The sequence below is a fragment of the Notothenia rossii genome (assembly GCF_949606895.1).
Source record: "Notothenia rossii genome assembly, chromosome: 1".
In the NCBI taxonomy this organism is placed as follows: domain Eukaryota; kingdom Metazoa; phylum Chordata; class Actinopteri; order Perciformes; family Nototheniidae; genus Notothenia; species Notothenia rossii.
The window spans coordinates 4,200,937-4,222,992 of NC_136912.1; the positions used below are offsets into that span (position 1 = coordinate 4,200,937).

A 22,056-nucleotide genomic window follows, 5' to 3' on the forward strand; every position below is an offset into this window, starting at 1 on the left:
CTTTTTTTCTGGGAAGTGTAGTTCTGAGAAGGAAGTATGGGCTTCACACCAACACAAAAACATAACAATATTAAAGATATTTTTGTCCAAAGACAACCACGATGTCTCCCAACAAAATGTGCATCAGTATGACTTAAATCCAATATGGCAGCCATGTGGAAAAGCTAAGCTGTCATTCCGTAACCCAAAGAGTCCGGTCAACAAGCTCCGCAAGAACCCAACAGGAAAATCTTACAGGATCGATTGTTGGATTTTAAAAAAGACATTAGAAAATAAGGTTTTTATTGCTAACATGATATAACTTACATCTAAGTAGGGATCACAATGATGTCAGTGCAGTTGGCTTTCATTTGTATTAAAAACGGTTGATTGAATTGTTTTGGCAGAGACTTTCTGCCTGTATATTTAAAATGAACTCGAAACCTAGCAGGTACTGTATGTGTGTGTATAAATACATCTAATGCATGAAGGCATTGAACTGTACTCCAACATTTTGCATCAAGTTTAGTTCTAGACCACCCTTGATTTTCCTGATGGGTTCATAACCAGACTGTGACTATGACAGGACCCCGCTGACACTCTGAACCCCTCCCCCCCCCCCCCTCCCAAAACAAGCTTCATATGATATGGCACATGTCAGTCTGCAAGCAGCAGGCCAGACAAAGACTCAGACGAACGCAAGAGGATTCCCCGTCCTGAAAGGAGCACACACACACACACACACACACACACACACACACACACACACACACACACACACACACACACACACACACACACACACACACACACACACACACACACACACACACACACACACACACACACACACACACACACACAAGCAGATCTCGAGGAAATCTCTTCACGGAGAACAAACAATGAAAAGCAGAGCAACCTCAACACGAGCAAACACGAGAGAGAGAGAGAGAGAGAGAGAGAGAGAGAGAGAGAGAGAGAGAGAGAGAGAGAGAGAGAGAGAGAGAGAGAGAGACAGAGAGAGAGAGAGAGGGAGAGAGAGACGTGAGAGACGTGAGAGAAGGAGAGGAGAAAGAGAGAAGGAGAGGAGACAGAGAGAAGGAGAGGAGATAGAGAGAAGGAGAGGAGATGGAGAGAAGTACATACACTGAGGTTATTTCCACGAGGCCTGTGTCTCCTCCGCTGCAGAGCAGGCAAACACAGAGATGATACGTAGAGCAGAGCGTAACACACACACACACACACACACACACACACACACACACACACACACACACACACACACACACACACACACACACACACACACACACACACACACACACACACACACACACACACACACACACACACACACACACACACACACACACACACACACACACACACACACACACACACACACACACACACTTACCGAAACAGCATGAGCTCTCTGTAAGGCAGAGCAGTGTTAGAAGGCAGTAAGTAACAGTGTATGGACACACACACATAAACTGTAAATACAACACACACACACACACACACACACACACCGACGCAAACACACACAGGACATTTTCTACACTCCCACGCTACCTTTATTCATGTGGAGCTATCTATTTAAACTCGTCACGGTGTGCACTGAGGAGTAGCTGTGTTCACATCTACACACGGAAATCTAAGGTAGTGTCCTGGTGCACTTTCTCTAAATGACTCCATAACCGTCAACATTAATTGAGAGTATTAACTGTGTTTTTAAATATATATATTATTAACCAGCACTTATTAAAACTATTACTTAGTTGTATACCCCGTTTATCGAGGCCCTTTGTGTTTTATGTATATATGTCACACTGTGGGACTGCGGGAAACGGTATCTCGAGATTTCTGTATGTATAACACATGTAGACATTTTGACAATTAAGCTGACTTTGACTTTGAGTTTTTAAGAGATAACACTGTCTTCAAAACACTCAACCCCACCCATTGCACGATCAAAACATTAAGAATAAGTATGCATGTCACTGACACCTCTTATACACTCTCCTCTAAATTCATACAGAAACCATGGAGTAACCAACATACCAGAGTGAGAGCAACATGAGATATGGAATGAATGTGTGTGTGTGTGTGTGTGTGTGTGTGTGTGTGTGTGTGTGTGTGTGTGTGAAACTGCAGACAGAGGCTTCGTGGTAAATGGAAATTATTTAGTTACATAAGAAAATATCATTTCAATTCAAATTGACTAGGTCTAGAAACAATTTGTCCACTCGATGTAAATACATGGACCGTGTCCTCCACCATTTTCAGTTTGAGGTTAAGTAGAAAGTGCCCTCTAACACAGGGGTTCTCAAACTTTTTGTTTATGCGGACCACTATTTATTATCAAGGATTTTTGCGGGCCACCTCATATGCAAACCGTAAAAATAAGTACATATATAAACGTAGTGCCGGATTCCAAGCTGGTTTTAGGCTCTCGTTAGCCGGTGTCTCGTAGCACAGAACGCATACTGGCAAAAGGCTAATCTCCAGTGCCTATGTAGGTAAATCCCAAGTAGTTCCCATTCTACTTTCTCTTAATCTTTCCTTTCTTTGTTTTTTTCTGCGGAATCTGGCTTGTAGATGCCTCCGACTCACTCTCATTATCTTCATTTACGTTAAAGGTCCCATGTCATGCCCATTTCCACTGATCATAATTCCATTGTTGAGGTATATTAAAATAGAAAAATACTGTGCAATTTTCCAAACTCACATTGGTTGGCATTCAGCATCTCTGTAAAGTATGTGTATTCAGCAGTATTCACTTTCTCCACTAAACGCCCGCCCCCCCCACTCCCTGTGAGCCCAGTGTGCTCTGATTGGTCGGTACGAATCGCGCTGAGCTCCGTGGAGGTGTGATTTCCTTGTTTAGCGATACACAGCCAAACTCACCCTGAACACACACAAAGTCACAGCCGAAATAAAAGCAATAAGTGTGGCTTGATATTGAGTAAGAAAAAGGTTTATAAGTTGATAAACGCTGTGAGAATGGGTCTGCAGAGAGAATTTCGCCGCGATCCCAACTGTCTGTTATCAGCCTGCAGCCAGGGAGGAGTGATCAGCAGAGCTGCATGCATGCACTGAGTGTGTGTGTGGATGTGTGTGTGGATTGGTCAATTTGGACCAATCACGTAACGGCTCCGCGGACGTCACGTAACGGCTCCACGGATTGGCCCATTTAGTTCCGGGTACGTGCTGCCCGGAAGAATCAAATGGATGATGACGTTTCACCAACGAGGCGTTTTGGGTAGGTATTTTCTGTGTTAGAGTTTTACTCGCTACAGGGTGTACTTTAATTGTTTTGACTCTGCAGACCGTTTACATGCAGAAAAACCTTCATAACACACAAGGGGACGGGTAATAACCGGAAAAGCATGACATGGGACCTTTAACCTATTTTCTCTTCAGAGAACCTGATGCTAGCCACCGATCCATGTTTGTGGTGTTGCACGCTCACACGTAACCATGGGTAACCAGTGGTGAAATTAAGTGTTGTCCATAATTAACAATAGCAAATATCTGCGTTTTGACACTACGTTTATATATGTACTTATTTTTACAGTGTGCATATGAGGTGTTTTGCGAAAACCCTTGATAATAAAACAAAAAATTCACGGACCACCTGCAGTACCCTCGCGGACCACCAGTCCATCCCTGCGTGATCTCTACCTAGAATGGCACAATATGAAACGCTTGAATTTCTTTTGATCTCACCTAATGCACTTGCAGTTCAAATTAAAGGTTGAAATTGGAAATCTAAGAACAAACTTCTACAATAACACATCTGGGAAGTCAACACAGGGTCGGTTGAAAACAAAGTACCACAAAAATAATCTCCAAATACAATTTATTAGCAACCTATGCATGGGGTTGCATTTGTTTCACATGTTTTTTTAAGAAGCACACGCTTGTATTTTGTTTTGATGAGAGGATGTACCTCTGGCCGCAGTTCACACAGGACAGACACACCAAGGATTTAATGGAAATGGATTTGGGCACAGGGGGTGTTTGGAAGGTATTCTATAGTCTTCTAGATATATTTGTAGACACATCTAGACCACTTATCCAGCCCTCCGACCCTTTTTGTTTGCATTGGATCGGCTGCTGGATAAGGGAGGGTAGGAGTGAGGAAAAAGGAGGTGAAGGGAAGGAGGGAAGGAGGGAGGGAGATTTGACAGATGGAAGTGAATTTACAAAAGTCTCACTGATTCTTTGCATCCTGACAAACATTGTGTAGGAAGTGAGCCATGTTTCCTAAGCAGAGAACTAGAGCCACGGAATAAAATGACACACACGTACTTTGTCTAATATCTATCTAATATATCTGTACTTTATTAATCACATTTTTCTATGACTAAATATGAGTTTCTTAATTTCTTTGCTATCTATCTTGATTTGCTGTGGTTACTACGAATGCCCAGTTACGTGTTGATTTTGTGCAGATGCAACACATCAGCAGGAAACACCTGGTTGTATCGGTTATATTACAAGTAAGTTCAAGTTTGGGTTATAAGGAAAGTTGCATAACATCACTTACAGTAAGTGCTGAAACCATAAAGATTCAAACTAGTTACAAGGCCTAAAATCAGTCAACAAGTGCTTCACTGCGGAAGTAACTAGACTAATATTTTATTATTATTTATACTATTTGATTACACAGGTTTGAGAACAGCTTAAACAAATCTGATATCGAACTAGTTGACGAATAATTTTTTTTTAATTCAAACGTATGTACAGTACAGTTATTTGTATTTACTTGCACATCTTCAAACATTCTCTTGCAGTATTTCCCCTGTTCTATTTGTTGTATGTCCTATATATATATGTTGCCCTGTTGGAGGAGCCTGTGACCTAAGTTTTTCATTGCCATATCTACACTGTAGCTAATGGGCAAATGACAATAACGCCTTGAAACTTGCAAGTATACAGTATAGGCTGTTTGTTAAGTATTCAAAGGGAGGGGGTTTGGTTCGTACGAGGCTCAGCTCTCTTCTCTGTTTCAGATGCAAGGAGAGACTTTTCCCATTCACTTCAAGTGTCCTGCTAACAGGGGTAATGATGGAGGATGATGATGATGATGATGATGGGGGGGGGGGGGGGTGGGGTGGTGGTGGTGGGATGAAGGTGCTCACTTGGTTGTCTGCTGAGAGGCGGGGCATGGAGAGGGTCCGCCCGTGCCCATCCATTGGGTGATAGGGCTCAGTGTCGGAGTACCCGTCCCGCCCCATCTCCCTCATTTCTACCGTCTGTAAAACACAACGAGAGGGGCGTGACCGCTGTCCGCTGAGGGGGGCGTCGACTAAATGAAGGAGGGGCCAACTAACGACATGAAACAGATTCAATGATGAAGGGCTATCACGATATCAGATGTCCACGATACGATTACCGTGACTTAAATAATTCACAATATTTTAGCAATATCTTAAAAAAATAATTGCTACTTTTGTTGTTGTGTGTTTGTCAAGTGTAGGGAGATGCGTGCAAACAGAAAGATATGTAAATTATTTAAGAGGCATTCTATCATGGTTAATGCACATTTTGGTATATCGTGTCAGCCCTACAACGATGTATGAGCAAAGTTTCTAATATTCCTTTTCAATTACAGTAATAAAAAAATTAAATTGCGTTTTGCAACCTTTGTTGTGTTGAAGAATACACTTTTAAAATTAGGTGGTTGTTGACTAAATGAGGGAGGGGCCAACTAACGACATGAAGGGCTATCACAATATCAGATTTGCACTCTACGATTACGTGACTTCAATAATTCTCTTTTTTTTGTTGCGATATCTTAAAAAACAAAATGGCTTTGTTGTGCGTTTTGTCAAGTGTAGGGAGATCTACTATTCTGCCAACTGAATAATCCAAAACTGGGGCTGGAAACTTTTCAAAGAAACAACCAAATCCTTCTAAACTGTTAGTACATTAGTGTTGGGGTTGTAGAGAGAGATGAGGGACTGGGGTGGATGTCCCAACAGACAAGTGGAAGTAAGGTGCGGAGAGCCGGTACATCACAAAACACATCTACCAACTCCTAGCCAAGGACTCAAGAGGAGGTTGAAGAGTGAACAGAAAACCATGAGGGAGGAGGAACATGTTAAAAGACTGAGAGAATAAAAGAAAGGTCTCAAAGGACAGAGAGACACCACGAGAAGTGTCCGAGAAGCTCCAGGCTGAACTCTGAAATTGGGATGATGTTGGGCTTAAAACAGCATGCCTTCATTAGTTTGAATAAGCCACATGATATCACCACTAACACACAACCTTCATATTTGTATTGGACTGTCACTTAAAAAGTTAGCCCACAAAATGTTATGCTGCTAATATTGTTAGCTAGCAAGGCTAACGACATTAGCCAATTAGCTGACATGATTACATTAAGTGATTTTCATTACGATATAACTGTAACCAAGTAGGTAACATCATGTAGAGCAACAAATAACTTATATTAACTTAAAGACTTTTGCTGATATTATCAATAATAACGTTTTCCTGTTTGCTAACGCTCACATTGTAACATTAGCATAAATAGCTAACCATTTCAAACTCCCAAGATTGGGTTTTAGAGGCAATCAAAAATATCGGTTTTTACTTTTCACTCAGTCACTCTCCTTGACAGTCTTGTTTGTAAAGGCTGTGCTTTTGAATATAGGCTCTCTTACTAAAATCAAAGAGTACTGAGTTATTTTTTTTATTTATGAATTGAATTGACGAATAACTGTTACGCCTAAAATACATTGATTGGTTCATATTGGGAAGGTTGCGCCAATAAGCTCCATACATTTTGTTAATGGGATTGCCTTTCCGATAGTCAAACAGGTGGAGAGACTTTAAATAATTTAACATGTGTTGATAAAATGCTATGTTTTTTATGTGAAGTTTAAACACTGTAATAGTTTTGAGGAAAAGATTCTTCCCTCTATCATAATATTTCCTGCAAATAAAATAGCTGCGTAACCAAAACCATTATTGATTGCACTCAAACGCTTTTACTAAACTGAAAGGTAACCGGCATGGTCGCAGACGAGCTGTATGTGAGCGGAGAACTCGCTGGTCTTGAATTGGTGTGTTACCATGTTGGCGACACGCTAGTTTGCTCATCATACCTGCGGGTTGTGACGGTTGTCGTGCAGATCGTCGGGGTAGGGGCGGTCGGGGCTCTCAGTCATGCCTTCCTCAGGAGGTCTGGCACACACACACACACACACACACACACACACACACACACACACACACACACACACACACACACACACACACACACACACACACACACACACACACACACACACACACACACACACACACACACACACACACACACACACACACACACACAATTCAGAGGATTACAAATCAGGGAACTCAAGGAATCGAAATCTTTGAGGAATGGAGAGGCTGACTTTAAGAATTGTCTGTGTATGAATTTGGTCGTGATATGGAATCTCTTGAAAGCTGGTTTTTATATTATATAGAATTTCATTTCTCGTAAACGCACACTTAAACAATTGGTTATCTCCCATCAACAGTGAACTCTGTACGGTCGCCTTTTGAGAACATTTGGGCACATTGGGAACATTCAGGTTAAGCTGAAAAGCAGGGGTGTCCAACATGTTTTCACCAGGGCCACATACAGAAAAATATACGAAGGGCTGGGCCACTCACTAGAGGTGAGGTATATCGCCTCATAAGTTCAGTTATCAAATGTAGGTAGATGATGCTTGTGAGTGTTGGCAGCTCATCTCTTAAACCAGAAGCCTCAGATTGATTATAATAAGGAGAAATATGAAGGTGTATTTCAAGCTTGTTATGTAAATAGGTCATTGGGCTTTTTTCTTATCTATCTTACTAAGAAATGTTTCCAACTTTAATTGACTGACTATATTTGAAAAGTGGTCTTATTAACACATGAATACTATGTGTAATATATTTACATTTAAGAAGTACAATATAAGACAAGCACAAGTTTCATTTGTGGGCCATATTTCATTATACTTGTTTTATTTGCTGAGGGCCGATTCTTGGACACCCCTGCTGTAAATGATCAGTCTACCAAATGATTAATCCAACCATTACTTTTTAAACCCTGGTTAAAGAGGTCCGGCGGTTAACCTGGATTAAATAACCGTGATAAATTACCTTCCTGAAATATGATGTGGTCATTTTATGCATACGTTATGAATGCATTAATGATTACAATAAATAGGTGTGTGAAATACGTCCGTGCAGCCTCGTGCTTCCTCCACAGTGTACTCACATGATGGTGTGGTTGTCTGGTTGGGTGATGGGGAGGCCATTGGGACCCTGACCCCCCTGGCCCTCTGTGCCCTCAGAGGGCGGCTCCATGCGCTGAAACATTAATGGCGTTCGGTTCTGTGTGAGATACACGACATGGCCTGCAGGCTGGCATCAGGCACACTCAGGGGGCAGACACAGGACACAAACACAGGATGCACTCGCAGCATGCACCCACACGAGGGCGCCATCGGCATACACATGGCTGTGGGTATCCAAGGTAAAGTTCCCTGCCAGACTGCTGATCTGGGATCTGCTAACCACACTGAAGTGTTTAAGGGGAAACTATATATTGATTGATTTCTTCATATCAGTTTGGGCTTAAGTTCGGGGACAGAAAGCTGATCCCAGATCTGAATCAGAGGGAAACTTCTACCTTAGGCATTTAAGGTAAGATTTTTCTTAAATTACACATCTTGGACCAGATTACCGTACTCATGAAACAAATAATCAAACAATATGATTTACTCAAAATTCATAGTTCAACAATATGTGTGACCCTTAATTATTTTGAGTAATATGCCATTTTTTGGGAAGAGGACATCTGAACTTGAAATGTAGCTTTCATCAGGTCTGAGGTCAGGAGGATTTCCTTCTAGGGAACCCTGGGTAATGGAGGCCTCCTTAAAAGTGGCTTAAAGTTGATAGTTTGCGACTACTAAAATTTTGTCATGATCCTCCACAGCCTGGAAGATAAAGGCTAAATGTGCAGATGGATCGAGGCCGGTTTAGAAACAGATACACGTCCAATAACCCTCTGACACGTTAGGCTGATCTGCTGGACAGGATTGTCTAGCTACTACGTTAAAGAGTTCTTAATTCAAAGATACTTTAAGTATAGAAACACTAGTTATTTCGATGGTAGATTATTTGCAGATGCTGTCGAAATCTAAATCAACAAACCTATAGTTGCTAGAGAGGTGCAGATAGATTTATTTACAAACTTGAAATGTGGGTTTAACTGAGAATAATAAATGATATAAAATGCATTTGACATGTTAGCATAACGTCAAAGAATAAGTCAAAGGAACGAAAAAAGCTCATTGCTAATGAATATGTGTGCTAACCAGATAGTTATGATAGTTACCAGTTACTAGACAACTTGGGTCAGCTATCTAAAAACTGAAATGATCTGAGCACATTTTGTGGTTGTTATGAGTGTATGACATGAATTTGTTGTCAACATAAATTCTTCACGTACGTGTTGGCCTTCAAGTCCTTTGGATAGAAATGAGGTTTTCCAGTATTGCTGCTAAAGGGGTTATTTCATGTAATCTAAAAGCCTTATATTTCCTCAATGTATTGCTTTCTTTGCGTCTAATCCTGTCCAGTAGTCATTTCCCGTGTCGGAGGTAACTGGTTCACGTTTGTCTCTTGATAGTCTGGTTTGGATCTGGCTAGCTCTACTTCAGAAAAATCACGATACAAATACTTTGGTGGATTATGGCGAAGACATGAACAGAAAACACATAACACAGACACAGGACATTTCAATGGAGGGTGTTTCAGCAGTGGCATATCTATCAATGAATTCTCTCCAAGGATTGACTGATTACATACGGAGCCACTGGTTACAGGAACCTCCACTCAACATCTCACCAACCACCAGGGCAGACAGACAGGTAAACAGACAAATTCATGAACACACAGACGGGAGAGAATGGGTCTTGGGTTAGAGCAACTTGGTGACAATAGACCTGGATTGACCAAATAGGGAGAGCTTGAACAAGTCAAGGTCTCATCTATTCCTGGAAGGATAAAGGGAGAGCATCAGAAGGACAGAGACGACATGGAAGACAGGAATGAAAAACATTGAGAACACAGGAGAATGACAGACAGTCAACAAAACATTTAAGACAAGACAACAGCCCAACAAACACTGAAGAGGACGACTGAGACGCCAGGTAACGGACGGGGAGCAAGACGAGAACAACAAATAAGGAATCAAAGAAAAAATCCACTTTCTGGTTCCCTGACATTGAGACCAATTGACTGATGTCCTTTCCTCATGTCCCTAGTTTTCTTTAATTGGACTTTTTGTTTACATTTTGCGAGATACTACGAACTAACAAATGGAGTGGTCTTGATTGCATATGTTCGTAGCCTTTTGCGGCCATTCTTTCAAGAACATTTCCTAGCAATTTTCTTCTGGCATTTTTAACTGAAGCCACACCCTTATATTTGATACTACGGGGCAGATACAAACCTGATGGTTTAGATAGCCAAGGAATATTTCTGTCCATTGTCGCAGTACTGTATATATCTCAACATGACAAGAGATTGATTTAGATAAGCCAGAAAGACGAATGGCATCGCCTTGATAAATGCATTTTGGGTGGATTCTTCCTTTTAAATGGAAGGCAATAGAAGAACAAAGACCACAGTGGGCGGAGAGAGGTAGAATGAAATGAGATAGAGTAGAGATGGCCGGACACATTGACATACACACAGACTGGTTAGAGTCTTGTGTACTGGTGATGTTGAGAGAGCCTGGGTGAACCTGTCCATTCAGTCCAATGGGATGGCTGCATTCAAGAATAAACCAACACAAGCTGTATTTGCACTGTTTGAAAGAAAAAGAGTAACAACCTCTCCATTCATTAGACCTCTCCTTTGTTCGGCGAAATGGAAATCCCATCGTAAGAAAGAGTCTAAGTCTAAGAAGTCAAATTCAATCAAGACAACATCTTGAGTGAATTTGGACTTGGTCGAATCTTGTCAGCTTCACGATAAAGTGCTGAACTAAATGGATGATTTGCTGGAGCTAGTGGGAGGTGTTACATGAATGGAAAGATGTTTCGAGAGTGGATTCAAAATACAGATACAGCGGGAGCAAGTGCATCTCAAAGGCATTCATTGACGAGAGGGGGAAGGGGCACTGACAGGGAACAAAAGATAAGGCCATGTGGTATCATCATCATCATCATTGCTCAAAACAACAAAAACCATGGTTGGTAAACCTGTGTAATCCTGTTCACCACGAGCAACCAGCCCGTGGTGAACAGGAAGAGAAAAGCAGCGTAACAGGGCTTAAACAACAGCTCAATACCTTCATGTTAGCAAGCATTATAAAAGGAATGGGGCTGGCCAAGGGAGCAACAAGGGGCTAGATAAAGGGACGCAGGTTTTTAAGGAACATGCTAAGAAAAGGGTAACGCACAGGCTGAGGGAACAGGTGATGGAAAGAAAGCAGAAGAAGAGGGGGTTTGTTTGGAAGTGTGGCTGTAGGACTATTTCTTTGAAAATGATATATCAAGGCAAATTCACTCCAAGGGCTTAGTGGAAGCAGGCTCAACAAAGAGGGCCGAAGGCGGAAGAGGAAAAGGTCTGTTGGCGTTCAGGCAAGTTCTCTGTGATGGAGTCTACCTGTTCCTCCCGCAGGGCCTGCAGCTTTTTCGTCTTGCTCTGCCGGTAGTACTCCATGATCATCATGGCGGCGTAGATTTTGCCGACCGTCAAGTCTGTGGCTGCTGAGAAAATGACAAGTTACCCTGCAAGATTAGACCCGAGCGAGATGGGACCCTGAGCCGTGGGGGGGGGGGAATGGGAGTGGGGGACGTGACGCACGACATTTACAACTACATGCAGCAAACTCCAGCAGTCGGGACAATTCTGAGACGTCAGCTTCAAAATCAAGTGCTTGAGCTGCAAGATGTCAAGAATTTAAACATAATTCTCACCAAATTCGGAGGTTTGGGTATTTTAATCTTCAGCTCACAGAATATTTGGTCGGTGGTTACCAATAATTGCAAGCAAAGAACGCTGTGTTGGAGGATCAGAATACTGTCATTGCTTTCCCCACTTTCAGAGGGACATGCTCGGACTTTCACATGTGTTATTGTAGATATCATTAAATGTGGGCAAGCATATTTACAGTCATGCTTGTGAGCTTCCCTTTGGGACACAAAACCTCGTTCTCATCGGCTAATAGATCTATCCAACACAGGGCTTATTCAATGCATTACTTCAGCTCTGAAAATTAGAGATGTCCCGATCCGATCACGTGATCGGGGATCGGAGCCGATCACGTGATTTTCAAAAGAACGGAATCGGGAGAAAAAAAATCGGGGATCGGGAATTTTTTTTATTTTTTAAATACTTTTTTTTAAATTTTGTATTCAATGTTACAAAACAAAAATGACCATGTTCAAGTGTTAAAGTCATCCTGAGGCCTTAGTTTTGGTTTCAAATTACACAACATCATGTATGTGTTGCTTCTTTGGGGCTTGTTTTCATAGACCTGCTTATTTCTCTCAAATCTGGCAACAGAGTGGGCGCAGTGTCTAATTGTAGCAGTAAGCTAACGAGTACTGATAAGCTTTATTTTTATTTTGATCCAATGCTGCACAACTGAACTGATCCAATGCTGCTGTGAAAAAAAGAAGCTATATCCATGTTGGATTGAATATCCAATTTAAATAAAAAAATAACCTTAAGGGACAACTTGAATGCTTTTTTTCTTTTTTTTCTCTTAATGCATTGCATAAAGATCGGATCGGGAAAAATCGGTATCGGCAAATTGTCAAAATCAAATGATCGGAATCGGATCGGGAGCAAAAAAAGGTGATCGGGACATCCGTACTGAAAATCTAAAAAGCTCATGCTGCAAACTGTTTTTCGGACCAGCTAAATAGGCTAACAATATAATATGCAACTTTATGTATAATCGGGCAGGACAGAGCAAAGGATCTGTTTAAATGCTGACGATGAGTTCCTATGTGCTGCAAGCATTTTCCTGATTCACCAAGAAAAAAAAGTTAATTGCCACATTTTTGTTGCTGTTAAGAGGCCTTCAAACAAAAACATTTAATTGTCTTTTGGTGTCTTGGAGCATAATTGGTAACCACAATCTATGTGAAGCCGTAACTGAAACAGAACTGTGCCCTCTTGCTGGTGTGCAACCACCAAATACAATACAACAAGGCCAATAGTCTTTTCACAGGCAGATGCTGAACCATTTCAAGTAGCATTCTCTTTCACTATCATCTAACTGAATCAACCGTTAACATATTTAACCTTCATATTAAGGCTGAGGACCAGGTAGCCACCTCACTAAGAAACACGCTGACACCTCAGTCAAATCCGGGAGAAAACAGGAACTCCATTTTTTTCTAAAAACTCCGGACAAGTATCCCCAGAGTTTGGATGAAACACATTAACAATCAGAAAAAAATGTTGAGCTTTGTTTTGGTGGCTAAATAAAGGAGTGGTGACCTTTTCAAAGTGGCATGGCTCCAAGTCTTCCAGCATTAAAAACACATTATAACGTGTGATAAGAAAGGACCACACAGATCTCATACCGATGTGTGTGATGAACCGTTTTCTCTTCCATGCTTTTAGCCAAACATCATGGTGCTTTTGCTATGCATGCATCACTTTTACTAGCTTGTGCTTAAATCATTCAAATTCTCAAACAGATCTAACTGAAAATGCATTCATCTTCATTCATCGCAAACATTTGATATAAACGTTTTAGGCTAGATCTAAATGCTCAATTCTTCCTGTAGTGAAAAGACTTCTATAGAGGATCTTCTATAGTTGGCACCCCCTGATACCAGGATCGTCTTGATGTGTGTAGAGATGAGTGTTTGTGCTAATGTCGGTGATCTATGTGTTTGTGTACACCTATGTGACCAAAGGATCCCTTAGCTCAAAGGGAGACGGAGCAGGGACCCCCTACTACTTGCACCAGGGTTCAGGTAGCTGCATATGTTGTGGGTCATATAGCCTTAAGCTCAGTTGAACAACACATCACTTCGAAAGCCCTTTCTTCACGTTGCTGTATTCATGAATGGGAAACCAGTTATCTGTTCTGTCTCTAAACCTATGACTCTGAATCTTTGGTTTGGTCTTTAGCTCCCCTATTGTTGAGGAGACTAAATGAGTTACTGTGTAAGCATGTGTAACACTAGCAGCCCCCAAACTCTATAATCTCCATCACACTAACAAACTAATCAGATCATTACCAGTCTTGAGGCTAAATACATCACATTTCGTCATGATGATGATGATGATGATGGCCATGAGGACAAAGGCTATGCTTTCCTGTTTCTGAGAGTTCATCAACCCAAAGAACCGTAATGTACTTTATTGGTATGGCTTGACCAAAACCACTTTGGTCCATGCTTTGTGGGCAATGAATGTTGACGGCAAACATAATGATTGTTTTTACATATCTTGCCAGTAAGTAGCTAACTGCATTGGATCTTTACACTAAATGCCTGCCATAGATATGTTGCTCTATGCTACAGTATTGGAGGTACTTTTCTATATACATAATCTACATTGGTGTATATATGTATTTATGCATATATGTGTTTATCCTGGAGTATCCTGATCAGGAGATGCGAAGCAGTGAATGACACTGGCTGGTAGAAGCTGTCCTCTCGGTGAGTTGGTGATCGAAGACACACACACCACTATGCGCCATTTTTTAGCAACTTACCCTTGTGCGGTGTAACCAGCAAGTCCAGAGTCTTCTGCGACAAGTTTGGCCAAATAGCCATCATCTCCTTTCTCAGCTCAGCATCCATCTGGTGTTTGTCTGCACCGCCTGGGTTGCCCGGCAAACCCGAATGCCCACACACACACACCAGAATGCCCACACACGCACACACACACACACAAACAAACCGGTCCACACAATTGCAAACACCCCCCACACATAAACACAGGGCAAGAAGGTACAGACCAAACAGGAAGGCACAAAGGCACAGAATCGCAAAATAAATATATTTAGCCATTCACGCGTAAACACATTCACCCAAAACAAAAAGATTATTTGTTAGTGTCAGAAATGGCAGAGTTTTGTCATATTGTGTACAATAATAAAGAGCTTTCTTGTTGAAGAGAAACAGACACACATTGAGAGGTTAAAGGGCATACCCAAGAATAACCAAGGAATCCCGAGGAATACCAGACAATAGAATAACATTGATGAACAATTAGAGAAAAGGGATGATAGTACTTGAGGGCCATACCCTTGGCAATCTTTATATCCAGTGCTGTCCTGATCAGAGCCATGAGGGTGGAGTTAAAATGCACCGAGTTGTCACCTGCAACTGGCAGATCCATGCGCAGCAGCCTCTGTGGAAAGCCAGTAAGGATGAGAGGATAAGAAAGGGACGTGTCCGAGCTAAAGTGTGGTTTGCCTGAAACTCCGGGAGAGGGGAGAGGGTAAAGGGTTGGGGACGCGGTTGAGAGAGCTCTATAGATGATAGCCAATTAGAGGTGGAGTAGATTCATCCAGGGTTTTTCAAACAAATAGGGGGCATGACAAAGAAAACTAGCTTCCGATATCTGATTAATGTAGCCTAATAGGTCAAATCAGTGAAATTCAACTCAAGGTGGCTTCCGAACATTTATGTGTATTTCCAAGTGTGCTGAAGTTTTTTTAAAATTTGATCAATGTATGTGTTTGCTTAAGGAAAGAAACTTGAAAAGATGATTATTTGCGTCTCCTGTGTTTCCAGTGATACTCTACGAAACAGCACAGCTATCCAAAGAGGGCCATCTGCTGCTAAGCAACTGTGAGAGCCGAGAACCACAAGGAAGAACAATCGGAGCCAAAATGGCCTCCGACCCAACCTGTGCCCATGTTCCCTAAATGTGTGAATGCATTGCCGCATTTACACATCTCTGTTGTTACACACATGTAGATATATATAAAACAGTACACATACACCACACCCCCCTCCAACCCCCAACATACCCCCCCACCCACTTACAGACAATTATTTTCACAGACTCCAATTAAGTGCGCTTAATTGGAGTCCTTTGACAAAATAAGTCGACTGGAGAACAATAACAGTATCACTGGTGTAATTCTGCTATTTTTTCAGGAGACTGCTGGGGTTTCATTTAGCTGAGGCATCTTCTATAGAGCTCCCCCTACCTGTAAGGAGGTTCCCTGTCTTAACAAGTTTATACTGTACCAGGTAAAACCAATGGAGCAACCTGCGGATAGAACAAAGCAAGCTGCCCTAGCTAGGGTCGCTTGCCGGTTCTATCCCGTCCAGTTGGCATCCATTGGATTTACCTACGAACATGAGCGTTGGGCACTCACGATGGCAAGCACGGTAGTACAATGGCGATTGGGTTGTGTGCATGCTTGTGTGTTCCTGAGTGTGTGTGAGTGTCAGGCATGCCCAGAGCCCAGGCAGGCGGAGGGCATCGGCCAACATCCACAGCGCTCTGCAGGCAGCAGGCAGGCTCAATGTCGCCCATAGCCATGCGACAAAGAGTGCGACGATTGCATGCAACACAACCCCCCTAGAAAAATGCCACAAACCCAGACACACATGCAACATGCCTTTACTTCACTCCCAATTTCTAAGACCCGACTTTTCCCACCTTCCCATCCCACTATTCCCCCCCCCCCCCCGACTTCCCTAAAAACCCCATTTCACAAAAACAAGTAGCCGTGCATCCGCACAAAGAGAGTATCCCCAATCCAACTGGATTGATACTACTGGTTGACTAATTCATTACATACTACATTTTTACATTCATGGTTCCCTTAATCAAAGTCAAATGGCGATAGTATTTCGTATCAAGTCAAGATCTCTCTCAATGCCAAACGGTTGTCTTTAGGGGGTGTCAAAGTTAGAGAGCATTCGAGTTGTGGCATTCCCTGAAAGAAGAAAAAAAATCATAGAGAAGATCAAAAAAAGATGATTGACGTTCTTTCTGTTTTTGTTTTGGACCAACCAGACTTTATGGTAGTAGTACTGTGGGGAAGGGGAAGGGGTCTTTCAAAAGACACACGTGATAGGGACAGCAGTTAGTTGGGTTAAACTAGGCGGCTCTAAGCTTGGTCATGAGATGTGGTTACAGATATAAAGGGAAGGGCGAGAATGAAAGGTAAAGGAGGAACGTGAGAACACTGAAAGAGGAATCAAGAGAACGTTGGTCAATTGGAAACAAAGGGGAGACGTGTGTGTGTGTGTGTGTGTGTGTGTGTGTGTGTGTGTGTGTGTGTGTGTGTGTGTGTGTGTGTGTGTGTGTGTGTGTGTGTAAATAGACAAGAAATAGAAGAGAGAGGCTGAAAATTACGGAACAAGACAAGAGATAAAGACAAGGACTTAAACAACACTGACAGAAGTTTACTAGGAAGAGGTCAGTTGCGATGCGCAGATATCAAAACTACTCTTTCCAGGAAGGGCGACCCTTAGTGTTCACTTGAGGGGAGATCGATGCCTGAGCATTGTGATTGATCGATTACTAAAAGGTTGCAGATGTCTAAAACTTCCCCCCTCTGATCTGACAAGAAACCCTCAGGACTTCTGATCTCAATATGTCCTTCAATGGACTTTCTCTGTGAAACTCTGTCAGTGAATACTGGAGGGCTTTGATGGCTGAAGTATGTGATGGGTATCACGGCCGATACAAGTCGACATTCTGGACAGAAGAAGAATCAAGAGCAGAACGGAGAGGTAAGGTAGAGACAGAGATGGACAGAGGGGTGCTGTGAAGAAATGAAGATGGATGCTGATTGGCTGACAGACAAGTGGAGGCAGAAGGACAGAAGATTGACAGAAAGATAGAAATTTGACAGGTAGAAAAAAAAGAGAGAACAACGGTTGTTAAAAGATGACGTGGAGAACAGGTCGAAAAGAATAAAGAAAACTAGAAAGAGACTGACATCCAGACTCGATAAAGTTTAGCACAACACAGAGATTGTACAATTTCATCCAAGTCATCTTGTTTACAGAATGAATTACTTTGTCGTTCGTATTGTAATGCCGGTAACTAAGCAACTTTGGCAAGGTGGAAGAGATTTCAAACTAGGGCTTCATTAGCTTTCTGGTGTTGACCAAAATATGTCCATAGAGTATCGAAACCTTTATCTAAAAGTCAACTCTAGACTATTTTAGTTTAACATAGGAAATTACAAATAAAACATGAGTGCGAATATGTTAGCTTATGTAGATACTGTAGATACTATTTAACTTTACAGCTGATGCTTCTCACTTGTAGTAATGACAGGAGTATTGCTCGTTTTTGAACTTCTTGGCAACACAAATATGATAAGAGAACATTATATAGACCCTCCAGAAAAACGCGGGCTAAAATCCTTGATTATGCGATAAAAAATGCGGGGCTTTTATGTGATTTTATGCGGTGAAATTGCGGGAAGTTGCGAAATATGCTAAATATGCGGGGGAAAAGAATAACAATTTTTTAAAATATTGGGCTGTCTTATTTATTCTCTCTCACACACAACCTGCCACTAACGTTAAACCCCTTTACTATTCAATTAAACACATTCAATGTTTATTTATTGTTAAAAGCAATTGGGCTATTTTAATCTCACCCCCCCCCCCCCCAACACACACACACTTCTCCGCCTCATTCTGTTTTCATTTACTCGTTCGTTATCTGCAGCTTCAATCTTGTAGGCTACTCACTTCGTTTCTTGTAGCCCTCGAAAGGGTTTTGGAGGTTGATGCCTCGGTGAACATGAGTCATTTGGCTTTCTTGTCCGCAGCAGCAGAAAGCATTTTCGAATGTTTGAATGAATCAAAGTGGGTCGTCACCGTCGATGTTCTCTTATGCTCCAACAGACAGTTGCACGGGGTGCAGAATAGTTTCCCCCCACTTTTTGCCCGGTCTTTAGTAGAAATGTTCGTCGGTAAATGAGATGGATTAGATTTTTTCCTCTTGGTGTTTTCTCTATCGTGTGAGCTCCACACGTTCACTCTATACAGTGTTGTTTACATTCTGTGATGCGCGAGCTGATGACGTAAAGACGAGTTAAACATTTTTTTTCTAAACTTTGTGTGGAAAAATGCGGGGATTATGCGGCTTTTTGATAAATATGCGGCCTTTTAAAAATCTGCGCCATTTTGCTGATTATGCGGTAAATTCTGCGATCACAGAATCACGTTTTTCTGGAGGGTCTAATTATAGTTACATTAACTTTCCAATACTATTTTAGTGAATCTGGATGCCAATAAGAAAGAGAAAGAGAAGATAGACAGAGTACATGTCTGAATTGGAGACAAAGAGTGGACAACGAGGCAGCATATGCTAAAATCTTTATCCTGCTGGTCTGAGCCAACAAGAGAAGTCAAAGACGTGGACGTATCCTTGGGTGGCGGAAGAAAAAAACCGTTGAAGACAGACAAAAAACTAGAAGGGCCAGATCTTTTCCAACTCATGTCAGAAGGCATTATTATTATTATTTGTTTGAGCCCACTGTAATTGTGTGGTACAGTAACACGGGCATGATTATGTTTTGCACTCTTGTGCCATCCACAGGAATAAGAGACGCAGAGAACTGAAGACAGACACCCTTGCTGGTCCTTCTGTAGCCGCATCGTAAGCAAATAGTTGCACTTCAGACGTTTGTTGTTGGGCCTCTACTCTAAAGTATTTACGTTTCTTATCGTGAAACAATACAATGCATACCTAATTCCATATATATGCTTTCAGAGAATACCAGTAATGACCACAGGTAGTTGATTGTCCTGGAGTCTTTGACCGCTGTTTACAGGATGTTCTTTTTTTATTTTGCAGTACATTTTAGTGCCTGTGACACAGATAAGATGGTCAGAAAATGTGCTTTCTTGCCTTAAATCTCAGCCTTGGTCGAAAAAGCGTATCAAATATCTTCATATACTGCCAGATCCAGTGTGGCATTTTGTCCTAGTTTGGAAGACCCTTAATTTGTGAAGGAAAAATTGAATTCTTTGTCAGATCTGTGCTCTCTCTCTGTCTTTCCGGACGTGATTTTGGCGAGTGCATGCGTCCGTGCAGGTTGCAGAAGGACTGGCAAAGCCTCCTCCGTTCCCTTGCTCCTGCGGCCTGACGGGAGGAAATAAAAGAAAGAGGATTGACTACCACTCCACTATCACTTCACTGCACGACAAAAGCCCATCCCTCCATCCCCGCGGTCGGAGAGAGAGAAGAGAGGACAGCGCTCACCACCACCACAACCACCACTAACAGACAATGAGGAGAACACCGCTGGGAGGAGGGAGGGAGGGAGGGAGGTGGAGGTGGAGGAGGAGAATATTTCAGCAGATAGGAGAGGAAAGGATCTACTCCCACGCGATGGGGAGGTGTAAAGACGGAGATGGGAGGGGGGAAAGGAGAGAGGAGAGTAATGATGGGAGTAGGAAGGGAGAGGAGGAGGTGGGGTGGTGGTTGAGGGGGGTGGAGGGGTTAGGTGGGGGGCGAGTCTACCTTATAGGCGACCCGGGCGGGACACCTCTTCCCGAGGCCTAGCGGCGGACACATGTGTCTTAGCATCTGATACATGTCTGTGTAACTGATCCGGCCGCTGGGGTGGCCACACACACACACACACACACACACACACACACACACACACACACACACACACACACACACACACACACACACACACACACACACACACACACACACACACACACACACACACACACACACACACACACACACACACACACACACACACACACACACACACACACACACACACACACGAACATCCGCGACCACATGACAGAACAAACAAAGACGGACGACGTGAAAACGTAGAAAATAAAAATGACGAGGGGGAGGGAGGACGAGGGGGGGGGGACGCAGACGCACAGAGGTGTTTTTGGAGGAGGAGACATGAGGGGAAAAAAGAAAGGAACCGACAAAGGAAAGGAAGAGGGGGGGAAACAAATACACAGAGGTTATTGTTTTGACCGCTTTGGATATGTGGTTGCTATGGTGAGAGAAAGAGAGAAAGCAAGAGAGAGAGAGAGATCGAAGGAGTGTGTTACGTGGCTTCTAGTCTGGTTTATCATAAAGTAGGGGGAGAGGAGAGGAGAGGAAGGAAGGAAGGGAGGTAGAAGGGTTGGGGGGAGAAGGGGAGAATTGGAGGAGGAGGTGTTATTTAGTTTAGTTAGTTGTTGAGATACCGTTCTATACGAGGTGAAAAGGGGATTTGTGATTTTTTGTTTTGTTGGTCTCTGCCCTCTTTCGCCGCTCGGATAGAACTGGCAGCGGGGCTTCTAGCAGGCAAAGAAAAGCACCGCTGCAGAGGTCGGAGTGAGTCACAATGACAAGTCAATGCAGTCTGTAGCTGAGGATGCGTGTCCGCCGGGAACCTCCGCTCACACCTGCGTCTCCGGACGTTCGTGGACACCCGTATGAAGACAGGAAGCGTGGGGACAGTGCTAACAGCAGACATTCACTTTTAGAAGGTCAGTTCACCCACATCACTGAATGCTTCCTAACTTACCTTTCCCACTTTGCAGATCACTTCCGTTTAATGTGCCCAGGGTTTGAGATATAATACCCTAACCCTAACCCTAGCCTTGAAATGTGTATCCACTTGGATTACAAAGGAAAGTGAACTGGTCAAGGTAATGGTGCTCAAAGCTTTGAACAGTGTCCCAGTGGTACCAATTCAAGTCGAAGCCTGTTTTTTCGGTTCATGTAGGTAAAAAAAAGGGGAGTATGAATCAAAGAGTGTGGCGAATAATGACCTCACAGCGTCAGTGACATAACATGGTCTCACAGCTCTGAAAAAGCTCATACAACGAAAGTTAAGTATGACCAATGGCTCAGGAAATGTAAATCATATTGGGTCTCTATAACCAATATCTTTTCCTGTTATCCTTAAAATGATTAATCCAATCGTTCAAGGAAATTAACACTAGGACCGCCAGAGGTCGCTGTATACCTAAAACCGCCAACGGGTAAAATGTACCCGCTATAGATTTTCAAGGTACAATGTTCTTTTATTTATCATACAGAACAGTGAGTTTTGATCGCACAGGG

General features: G+C 42.5%; 1 protein-coding gene across 1 annotated transcript in view; it reads right to left on the reverse strand.

The window, feature by feature from the left end:
• Positions 1–22,056, reverse strand: part of LOC307045206 (voltage-dependent P/Q-type calcium channel subunit alpha-1A-like) — a 166,811-nt gene that overhangs the window by 16,106 nt on the left and 128,649 nt on the right. Inside the window, 8 exon segments of the mRNA XM_079690737.1 lie at positions 1,126–1,161; positions 1,397–1,414; positions 5,133–5,246; positions 7,104–7,182; positions 8,255–8,370; positions 11,659–11,762; positions 14,738–14,845; positions 15,273–15,378. Of these exon segments, the coding sequence (XP_079546863.1) occupies positions 1,126–1,161; positions 1,397–1,414; positions 5,133–5,246; positions 7,104–7,182; positions 8,255–8,370; positions 11,659–11,762; positions 14,738–14,845; positions 15,273–15,378 (681 nt within the window).